This window comes from Athene cunicularia (genome assembly GCF_003259725.1).
Source record: "Athene cunicularia isolate RWA chromosome 18 unlocalized genomic scaffold, athCun1 chr18_part1, whole genome shotgun sequence".
Lineage (NCBI taxonomy): Eukaryota > Metazoa > Chordata > Aves > Strigiformes > Strigidae > Athene > Athene cunicularia.
The window spans coordinates 9,660,111-9,671,424 of record NW_020799123.1 but is presented as its reverse complement, the minus strand read 5'-3'; the positions used below and the strand labels follow the sequence as shown (position 1 = coordinate 9,671,424).

General features: G+C 39.1%; 1 protein-coding gene across 10 annotated transcripts in view; it reads left to right on the top strand.

The window, feature by feature from the left end:
• Positions 1–9,177: 9,177 nt before the first annotated feature.
• Positions 9,178–11,314, top strand: part of PECAM1 (platelet and endothelial cell adhesion molecule 1) — a 38,708-nt gene continuing 36,571 nt past the window's right edge. For all 10 annotated transcript variants that reach the window (XM_026861066.1, XM_026861065.1, XM_026861064.1 and 7 more), the window contains exons 1-2: positions 9,178–9,455; positions 9,596–9,622. In XM_026861066.1, the coding sequence (XP_026716867.1) occupies positions 9,422–9,455; positions 9,596–9,622 (61 nt within the window). In that variant the 5' untranslated portion in view covers positions 9,178–9,421. The remainder of the gene's footprint in view (positions 9,456–9,595; positions 9,623–11,314) is intronic.

Here is an 11,314-nt window from a genome sequence, read left to right as displayed (position 1 = left end):
AAAAAAAAAAAAAAAAAAAAAGTCCTTGCAGGCAGGTGATGGAGGAGACAAGGTGTCCCGGAAAGGGGGCGGCCATGACGGGCTGTGGCGGGAAGCGGCCTCGCGGCGGCCCGCGGGTGGCTGCGGTCGGTGAGGAGGCCTGGGCCAGCCCCGCCGTCACCTGAGGCGCGGGCAGGGCGGCCTGGCCCGGTGTGGGAAGGCGAGAGGGGCTGTGGGAGCCGCCCGCCTCACCCAGAGCCCAGGGCGGTCTGTGAGGAGCGCGAGGAGCCGTCAAGCTGCCGCGGCCTCTCGCTCCTGGTCTGTAAAGCCACTGAGGGGCTGGCGGGCACTGCTCACCCAGAACCGGACGCTGTTCTTTTTCTAAGAAGCTGATTCATTTTATGGGTGGGTAAAGGTGAGCAGTTATTGTGAAGTATGAATTTGTCCATACTTGTTGAAGAAAAGTTTAGTTGTCACCGGGTTCTCTCACGTAGATAGCAGAGCGATCAGGGATGCAGCAGAAAATAGTTGACTCAACAAAATCCTCAAAGAATTAGGTGGATGGTCTCTGAAAGGATGGCTAGCCACGTTGTTGGATGATTTGTGTGGTTATAATTATAGAAATTCTAAGAATGTGTAGGTTGTATTAATAATTGAGAAAAATATTTGGAAGTCGTATGAAAACCTCACTCTTCACTACCAAATTTGACATGGTTGAAAAACCTGTTTATAATGATCATAGGGATGATCTGTTTCTGTGTTTTAGTGCGTATCATGATTTACTGTTGTAACTCTTGTTAGGATCAAACATGGAAATACATATGGAGTGAGACTTACAGGATATTATATTATCCTACAAGTCTCAAAGGGGGAAAATGTAAGCCAAAACATCTTGCTAACATTTTTTTTGTTGTTGTGCTTTTTCGCCTTGATAAGCATTTTTTTTTTACTGAGAATAAATTAGGTCAGTGTCAATGTAACTTCTGGTATGTGCAGACACAGCTGAAGGTTGTCGCTTTCATGAAGAAGAAATGTTTGAAGATAAGACAGTAATAAATAAGACAGTTGGGGCCTATTCTTGAAGATAACAGGAACAAGGATGGGACAAGTGAAAACAAACCAGCTCAAGACACAGCACAGCTGCACACACCTCCTAAACAGACCTTTGTGAGTGTGCACGAGCATTGAGGTCAACCAGCAGACACGGTGAGGAAGACTACCAACAACTACCAGGTACCCCTCAGACCACGACCCAGCAAGAAAGCGCACGTGTAATTAGGGTGCAGATGTTGTCATTACTCCCAGGATGTAACGCATTTCTTAGAAAAGTTATGAACACGCGTGGTCTCACTGTATGTTAGCTGCTGCTTATAGATCTGGGGCATGCTCACCTATGCAAAGCTGTTTGTGTGGGTGCCCAGTGCTGCATTGAAGAATGCCTGCTTTCTAAAACCCCAAAACGAGTCTGAGAGAGTTCCTCTGCCACCTTTTACAGTAGCAGCGTGACGGCAGCTTTAAGCGGTGTATGTGTGGAGAGCTTGCTGGGTTCCCTGAAGGTGCACGGCCTGGGTCTGTAGGGAAGGCAAGAGCTGGTTCCGAGCACTGGTTTCTGTTTGAGAAGCGAGGAGAGCTCTTCCAGACCTGTTTGTGCCTCTCTTTGCTGGTTTGGACTCTGCCAGGCAACCCTGCTCTCTTCCCTTGTGTGGATGTCCTGTAGTTCAGTGCATATCTGTCTTCAATATTTATTTTGGCTTTTGTTTTGTTTTCCTTTAAAATTTGAGTTTAAGGTTGGAAATAGAAGGGAATATGTTTCCTTTGACATGCCCAATCCACCTCCACTATACATGTAGGATTAGGGGGGAGAGCTGTGGGTTTTTTAACTGTCCAGTACTTGGGCCTAGCTGTTTCATCTGCTCAAGTATCTATTTACTTTTCAACTTTTATAATTGCTTTGCAGAGCATTGATAGAGACATATAAATAGATTTTTTTTTAACCATTATGATAGGATTTGGTAGCTGAGGTTTAACGATGAAGTTTGTATAAAAGCCAGACTGTAATTGCCAGATCATCCCTAGGGGAGCAATAACATGTACTGGTTAGAAAATGAGATTTCAGATTAAGTTCATAATGTAAAATGATTAAGTTAGGTTGATATAAAGAAGCTTCTAGAAAAATTTACTTGACTACTCAGTCCTATAGGGCAAGGGGAGGCTGGATGTATTAGAATTTTGCTAAAGCATAATCCAGTGGACTGTGTGTACTCATGGGAGTTGTGCGTGTCAGTGATGCGTTATTATTATTTTCAAGTACTACTCTTGGAATAACGCTTTTAATTTCTGCTGTTTTATGTGGATATAATTGTGATGAGTGTTCAGCAGATCTGAAGGTGGATAGCATACTTATGGCAGCTTTGTGAAAGGCTTTAAGGCAGTATTTTTCTACAACATGCGCTGAAAATGTCCCAGAGTTAAGAGAATGAGCTTCATTAAATTCTGTAGCATTACTTGAGAGAAAATGTTACTTATTTTGCCCTTCAGCAAGGAGACCAGCATCCATTGTCCATATGGCATCCAGTTGACCATATTGTCAATGTAAAGCTGTGAAAAAAGGCAAAGTTAGCCCCTGGCATTACCTTTCTGTGAGGTTTTGAATACTGTCTTTAACTTTGAATACTAACTATCACATTAGTCTCTCAAAGAATTCCCTGGATAACAGTAAATTAAGTTTACTTCCATGTTGATTGTTTTTCTGGTGGAGTTGGCTATTGACTTTGGGCTAATATGATGTTTATTTGTTCAGCATGTGTACGTTTTATAGAGTAAGATCTGTGCAAGCTTGGAGTTCCCTTTTTATTAGTTTTACAGATTTCCTGTGTTGAATTAATGTGGTTGTACATGTGAGAAGAACTGAATTAATTTAGTAGAGAGTAATGAACAGAAGTCATCTGGCCAAAACAAGTCTGAGGGGGAGATGTGTATCACTTGCTGCTGTGACAATATTTTGCCTCAAGCTAGCAGGTGGAAGAGAATTAAAGCCAAATTGAGCTTTCATTCTCAAGGTCAGTTCTTTGACTTGAGAATGAAAACAGTGAGAGATAGCATTCTGTAGCAAAGCTGTGAAGGCTTCACACTCTATCTGCCCTATCATAGGCTTCCAGGGAAATCTGCATGTTTCAGCAATTACAAACCTTATTCCCAGTGCCAGTTTCTCATCCTGGGAGGTTCTCCATTCTAGAAGAGCGTCTGCTACAGTAGATTCTGCAGAAGGTTTGCTAGAAATCACCACAGACTGACAGTTATGTCTGGAGATGAATTAAATCAAGTGTTTCTGTTTTGTCTGCAAAAAGGTTTTACTGATATAGCTAGATCATCATGGAATAACGTATTTTTACACTCCTACTCAAAATAGCTGTGGTAGCAAGTCTGCTGTTTATTGTAACTACTTGGTATTTCATTGTGAGAAGATTGTTTTTCTAGAGGACAAGTAAGAGTAGAAGAGGAAAGGATCTCTTCCATAGGTTATTTACAGTACCTTTAAATTTCTTGCAGTGATATTCAGGTTGTGAATGAGAATTTTAACATAGTGAATGGTTTTCAATGAACTGCAAATTGCAGGTGAAAGGAAATTTTGGGTACCCAGTTTGATTAACCTAGCAGCTCCCAAATCTCACAAAGATGAAATATTTTTAAATAGTAGATCTTCCTCCTGACTCTTCTCCCTGTGCCCCCCTCCACCCAAAAAAAAAAAAAAAATTTGATGAGACACTGAAAACTTGGGTTACTAATGCATTAATTTCTCTTGGGATAAATTCTGACATCACTGTTTGGAAAGTGTTCCAGATTAATGTGTTGAGGAATTGCTGTACGAATACTGTAGGTTGAAAAACGCAGAGCACTCTCTTAATCCACATTCTTTACAAATTCATAGATGTAATTTTAACCTTTTTTTTTTTTCTGCTTCCTAACCTCTGATAAAAAATGTTTGTTTGTTTTTTTTTTTTTATTTTGAAAACATACTGAATAAAGAAAGTGTTAAAAAAACCCCCACCAGTCAGAACTATGTTTGGTTTTCAGCCCTGTTCAAACTTCTGTTTGTGTACTCTGAGGTGTATCTGCTCCTTTTGTGCATCCTAACCATAAGTTATATGAGCAGCAGCAATGGCTGCAGATCGGGAAGCATGTAGATTCTTCCTCTTGGTTTGTGTAAAGTCTGCTTGAAAGATTTTCTGTCAACTTGGATCAGCTTGTTGAGTGACTACCAACTGAGTTTTACTTATGAAACTGATGTGGAATAATGCTTGGAGAATCATCAAGCAATACAAAAATGATGGGAATGTACAGAGAAGGGAAAATATTTCCAGAATTAATTCCCTCTCCAGCCAGAAGGTTCTGACCTTTCCTCTGACAGAGGCCATACTCTGTGATAAATATTATTGCAGAGCTTGAGGCTGTTTATCTGCTGCATCCAGAAATGCTGGATGTTAAGCAAAACAAGTGCAAATTGTGGTATGTTGCCAGGTAAGCACAGTGTGTGCTAGTGACGCAGTCTGTGATGTCTGTTTCTAAACTGAGGAACTTGCTAACCCAGACAGCAGTTAAAAATGTCTTCGAGATGCAGAATCAGTCACTTGCGCACACTGCTGGAACAGAGGAAGTTTGAGAGGTGGTACTGGAGATCACAATCACAATATAACCCAACATACAGATTGCACACCTCTGAAAGAACGTATTTCTCTCCTTTTCACTGAATGAATTTCTAACGTATGTGGAAGTGTGTGCTCCGTGAAATACACGTCAAGACTTCAGATTCCTAGTGTTCTTTTCAGTGTTGCACCATATTGGTAAGGAAGCCAAAAAGTAATAATTAACCCCTGTTGTATTCAAAGGAAAGATTTCACGGTGAAAGCCTCAGTGATGTTCTCTCATTACCAGCTAGCTTCCTGGTTCCTTCAGATACTTTTCCAGATCTAATTCAGAGTGCCATTTGGCTCAGGCGTTTGGGGGTCAGTAATTGAGAGAGAAGGGAGGGAACCACAGTGTGCTTGGCTGTCGTGATCATCTCCCAGTAGATGGTGCCATTGTGAAATGCAATTTATTCTGAGAAGCATAAACTTGTAGAACTTCTAGACTTCTGAAAAAAAAAACCAAAACAACGTTGTTTTCTTTAATGTTCTTTGTAAATATTCAAATCCAGGGATAAAATTATTTTTTATTCTTCTTTAGGGAGGTATAAAGAGACACTTCTATAATAAAGACAAGTAATGCAAATGTCCCACATTCAAGAGAAGACAATTTACTCAAAAATATTTGTAGAACAAATTCAGTTCATTCCCAGCTCACCAGGGATTTGTCTAGACTTGTGAAAACAACAATGTTTGTTATAATTCTATAATCTATGAGGATACTGTAACAGGAGGTGATAATTAAGCTGTAAGGAACCAAAGCGATTAAGCAATTTTACGTGTCAGGGATTGGGGGATTAAAAATCAGAGCTGCTTTTCTATTCTTGGTTGAATTACTGGAAAACCTATGTTGACTTCAGTATCATAGACACAGATCTCTGAATTTTTATAAATTTTTAAATAAACTTTAGAAAATATCAAATATTTGTAGATACACCTCTATAGCAGTTAACTGTTTTTAAAATCAGTGAACCTATACCAGAACTTCTACGGAGCCTCCATTATCAGGGACAAGATTTGATGACCCCAGGATGTTGTGTTAAGAGAAATGTTTTGCTGATAAATCAGTGAGACAGAGACTTCATCTTTTCTGAAGAAAGTGAAACTCCCACCAGGAACTGGGCGGTTGAGACCGGGAGATAAAGTTCAGGGGCCCCAGAAGATTCACTGGAATCAGCGTGTGCTCTGTGAGGAAGTGAGATGTCAGCCCTAAAGATCGGGGCTGTGCTGTGCTCTTTACTGTCATGCCAGCCAGCTGGAGAGCAAAATGAAAACAAACAGCTGAAGTGTGGTGTGAACTAGCTTCCTTTCCTGTCATAAGGGACTGGCTGAAAACATTGTATTTGCGGAGGGAAAAATTCGAAAACCTTATTCAGCATTTTGCCCTTAGTTTGGAAAAATAGGCTTTGCCCCTGACTTTAGGCAAAGCTCGGTTCAGATGACAGAGCTGATGGTTTTTAGGACGTGTCGTATGTAAGCAAGTAGCAGGGGACCCAGCCAGCAGAAACAGGGGTGGTGAATTCCCAGATGAGCACAGCTTTAATGTGTAAGGGTCCGATTCAATGGGCAGTAGATGAAATTTAATGATTCCCGTAGGTTTCAAAGGTCGCTGGGTCAGACGGAATGACTGTGCTGTCTGCTCCAGAAGGTGTGTTGCGTTTTTGAGGTCAGTCCTAATTTTCCCACAAATATAATAGGGATGGAATAGAGTAGTTTATATGATGTATATTAGAATAACTATTTCAGAAAAACATATCGTGAGAGATTAGAATAAGATGACTTAGGGAAATATGCAGCTGTATTACTGACACAGGTAGTTTGAAGTTTAAACTCTTGAAGTTAATCTGATTTTCAGTTTAACAGTATAAGATGGTCCCAAGTCATTCTCTTGCATTTGAAATGCTTTTCTCCCAAGTTTCATGATATTTTGGCTTAAATTCCTGCAGTTTAATTTACTTCTTGGATTTTGGTGAATACCAGCTAGATTTTACTCTCCAGGGCAACGCGGAGGATTTATCAAGACAGTCTAATTGGCCTGTGAGATTTTATGGAACATCCTTCATTGGGAGTGACATCTCACAACAGCCTCAGGTTTTGGCACCATTAAACCTTACTCCTGACCTAGTTCATCCTAAAAACTGGCCTTTCCACCTCAGTTTGTAACTAGCCTGGTTCTGAACTTAACCATATTGGTTCACTCTGAAGGATATTTGCCTTCACTTGCTTTCTTCTTCCCTCTCTGTGGCTGAGAGCCTTTGTCCCCTCTGTGGGAAAGACTGGTGTGGTTTTGCTGGGCTTTGTACATCCTGCTGAATTATTTTATGGGGAAAAGGGGAAGGGGGAAATCTCCTTCCTTCCTTCCCTCCTTCCTTCCTTCCTATTTTTTGTTATCAATGGCAAAAGTTGATCTACCTTTGTTCTCCACCTGCCATATGTCCTCCTCCTCTTTTCCTTTACCTGGCTCTGGAGACCATTGTTGGCAACTGGCCAAACCATCAGTCCTTTGTTGGTGGTGTATTTCAAACAGACTGGATTAAGCAGAACAAATACTATTGCTGGTTAACCAGCTTACTTCTTAGTCATTAATTGCTACAACTATTGTGCCATTCTGTACTCCCTCCCTGCAAAACAGCTAGATAGGTGCTTGTTCATATTGCCAATACATTGTTAAACGGATGAGTGTTTCCCTCCTGTTTCCTTTTGCAAAATACCATGCTTATATGTGTAAGACAAACATTAAAGTGCACTTATAGTTTTCAAACTATTGTTTTTTTGGGAAAAAAAAATACGGTTTTCATTGACCCCGGGAGAAAAAAAAAATTTTTTTTCATATAAGCATTGAAGCTTATGAGAACTGTGTGTCTCATTTATAGACGTCTGTGAATGTATGTAGTATTGTTTTAAGCAATGTTTTAACAAGCCTGGAAAATGTTGCTGGAAGTAAAGGAAAGCATTAACTGTCTACAAAGGAAAGAAAGTAAGGGGTTATGAGTCAAGCACTCGATTTTCAAGAATAACTAAATTGCTACTTAAGGAGTTCTGGGACACCCAACTCGAGCACTTTTTGAAGGGCGTGATTTCAATTCACTTTATCAAGCCTATAGGCTGAGTCAGTGTTAGGGCTCAAGTGGAATGACTTAAGTCTGACATAAAAGTGGACTGAGAAACCAAGAAAGGAATATGCTGAACAACTGAAAGGTACTGAACATTGAATTCCTGGAAGTTACAGAGTAAACTTTTTCTGGAAAAACAAAATTGGTGCTTAAATCTGCCACTTCTGCATTGTCAGATTCTTTAAGATTAAAAGCCTGTTCATACAAAAATGATAGTCCCAAAGTAAGGAAAGTAGAAAAGGAGAGATAGGGACAAGAAAATATCTCTCTAATCCTCTTGGTTTCCTTGTTCTGCCCATCTCTTCCATCCCCTCCCCATTTGAATATCAAGAAACTGATCCTGATAATGAGACTTTGGATAATGATTACATTTTACTTCACAACTATTCTTCTTCAGAACAATTCCACCCTAATCAAAGCTGATGGCTACAGGTTTACTGTGTTTAGGGTTTCTTTAGGGTTTTTACATTCTTTAGGCTTTTATCCATAATCAGAAAAAAACCCTTCCATTTTCTTAAAGGAAGTTGAGTAATTCATGTATTCTGAATTTCATATCGGTTCCTTACTGTATCTTAGGTAGACATTTATACCAGTGGAAATTGAGGGAAAAATGCTGAAATAGAATGTTTTGCAGCTTCTCCTCCTCTAATCACAGTTGCGCAACTTCTTCTTTCAGTGTTTTAGATGCAGAATTAATCATCCCTGATTTAGGTTGGTGGTCATATTGCCAGGCTACCTATACCATTGCAAAAAACTAAACAATGCAGAAAAGGTCAACAGGTCTTTCAGGTATGCCTGAATTCAAACAGTCAAGCTATTAGCAGATTTTACTCTTGCTCCAGCGTATTCTCGATTTCAGATTGTGCCAGTGCAGCTTCTGATTTCTGCTGAGAAATGAAACTCCAACTGGTTCTTTTCTTGTGGGGTTTAAGTTTTACAGTTGTGTATGAGTTTTGCACTGTCCCAACTACATAAAATAAAAGTCTTGTGCGGTTCCATGTTTTTCATGTATGGTGGTAGTGTGAGAGGTCCAACAGTAGCTATGGCTTCTGAGATAATTTAAATTTATTATGCAGCCTACAGTAAAGCTGCTCTTTGCCACCTGGAAGTGGAGGAAAGGGAAAAAATAAATAATTATGTACATATATTCTCTGACAGAGTTCTCCATGTCAGGATGAAGGGAAATACTTGCTCAGGGATCTGCTGAGATCAAATAGCGACCGTAAGTTGTATTCGTAAATGGTTAATCGTGACTTAAAAATACCGGTATTGACAGGAACTGCAGGATAAATGTCATTGGAACTTCTTGTTTTTTTAATACACCTTAAGAAATTAAACAAAGCAAACGCATTTGGTGGCGCCCTCAGGAAAAGTCCAGTCACTTCCTGAACAGTAATCTGCTTGTGAGCAGCAGATAGATTCTCATTGTTTGCCACTTCCAGTTTCCAGTAATGGGAACGATTACTTGATCTAGCCAGTTTCTGTTGAAGATCTGGGAAAACTTACAAATTTTAATGGCAAAATTTTATCTGTTTCCATAAAACAACAATAGAAAAAACATAACTTCTTTTTGGAACCTGGAGGTATCAGCCCTGATGATGAATATTGTTGTATTTTGGAATTAAGTGTCAGTTCTTCAGGAACGAGATGTATCTTGCTCTTCTGGTGATTTTCTTGCAGTGTAAGTTTGATAACTAAATATCTGGGTGGGTACATGTGTTTCTGGTTTGTTTGGGGTTTGTTGGGGCTTTTTACTGTTTCCCATTACTGTCTCTCAGTCAGTAAGCTTTGAAAATAACATTTATTTTCATTTTTTTCCAGGTTCAGAACTTTACACTCAAGAGAGAGGTAGGTAATGATAGGGTTTTTTCACATACAAATTGAAAATAATTTAACTGATTCTTCTGTTGTTGGTATACGTCCATAACAGAGTTTATCTGGATTTGCTGTACTATAGTTCAGTACAAAATTTGGCCGTGTCATAAAAAAAAGGTTTGGCGCTGTTTCTAGGTATAGTCTTTAAATGAGAGATGTGCTACCCATACTTTAATAAATGTTTTGGTGAAATCTGTCCTAGAGTAAATTGCTTACTGAGGCATACAAGAGAAGAGATGGGAGAAGAAATTTAATTACTAGCATTTTGTTTTGGTCTTTAAAAAGCCCTCTCATGCCCACAAGCAAGGAGGTAGGATAATATTTTAGAATATGTTAAGGGCACTCTCTCTTGCTTTTTTTCTTGCAAAAGAAAAGATCACGTCTGAGCAGAGTACAAAACTTGTGTTCTGAAAGGAATGCGTTTACTTTTTACATTATCATCTTGCTGACTTCCAGCACAGACACCCTGCATGCTTCCTTCTTTCCATCACGAGGGAGAAATGTTTGCTTCTTGCTGTCACATAGTCTATTCACATGCAAAAAAAATTCACAATTTTTGCATTGATTTTATGCTCCAAACTCTCCAGCAAGGACAATTTATAAATAGCTGGTAAGTGTATGTGGCAAGGGACTTCTTTAGATGCAGGAAAGTTTTCCTGTTCTAGTAGCAAATTTCTAATAGAAATCCTAGCCAAAACAGACGTACCCAAAAGCTGTAAGTTCTAAAGGAAGGGAAAGTGAATGAACTCATAAATCTTTCTCTACACTTGTTAATCTAGCAGTGTGAATAAAAATATTAATTACACCAGGATTCTAATAATTATAAATTTTTAAGCTACAAATCATTAATCATTGCTGTGGTTATAAACACAGAAGCACTATATATATTAAATCTATAAACTTTATTTCTTAAAGTGCTTATCAATTTCTAATTGTTTTTAATCGGAATATTGTATTTGGTATATTTTTTCAGGGACTAACATATCTAAATTATAAATTAATTGGAAATATTGCTTTTGCGTATCATTCTGTATTTGAATTAATCAGGGTATGAATCCTAAGGACTCTTGAGAATATGACTGCTTTCGGCATGTACATGTTTGCTTGCAGAACTTGACCCCATATATCTTCTGTTATGGTCTAGTTACCCTAAACTAGAGATTTAAGATTATCCCAAGCTTGTGAGTTACATGTTTAAAGTAGAATTTTCTGAATGACATAACCTTAACCTTACTTTCATATAAAAAAATACCAGGATAACTCCAGTGATTGGAGCTGGGCTTAATACGACTCTAAGCAGGGTTTTACTGTTATTTCTCAGTTTATTCAAAGCCTAAATACAAAACTTTGTTCACCTCTCAGATCTTCTGCCAATTAGAGCTGAAGACAACAAACCACAAGAAATAAGGAAAACTAAGTAGCTGCAAACTTATCCCAGTGTCCTCTGTTTCTTCTAGGGAATTTAGTAGATTTGGTCTGAAGATGGCCAAATTAATCATTCTCTCAGTCCCCCAAGGCGAAGGCTGAGCAGATGGATAGTGTGAGCTGTGACAACCAGTAGCTGCCTCTAGTTTATCTGTGCAGTGTAAAGCTACTACCACTGTCAACATCTGTGAGATCTGACCACAAAAATGAGAACAACTGCTACTAGGGTACAATGAATTA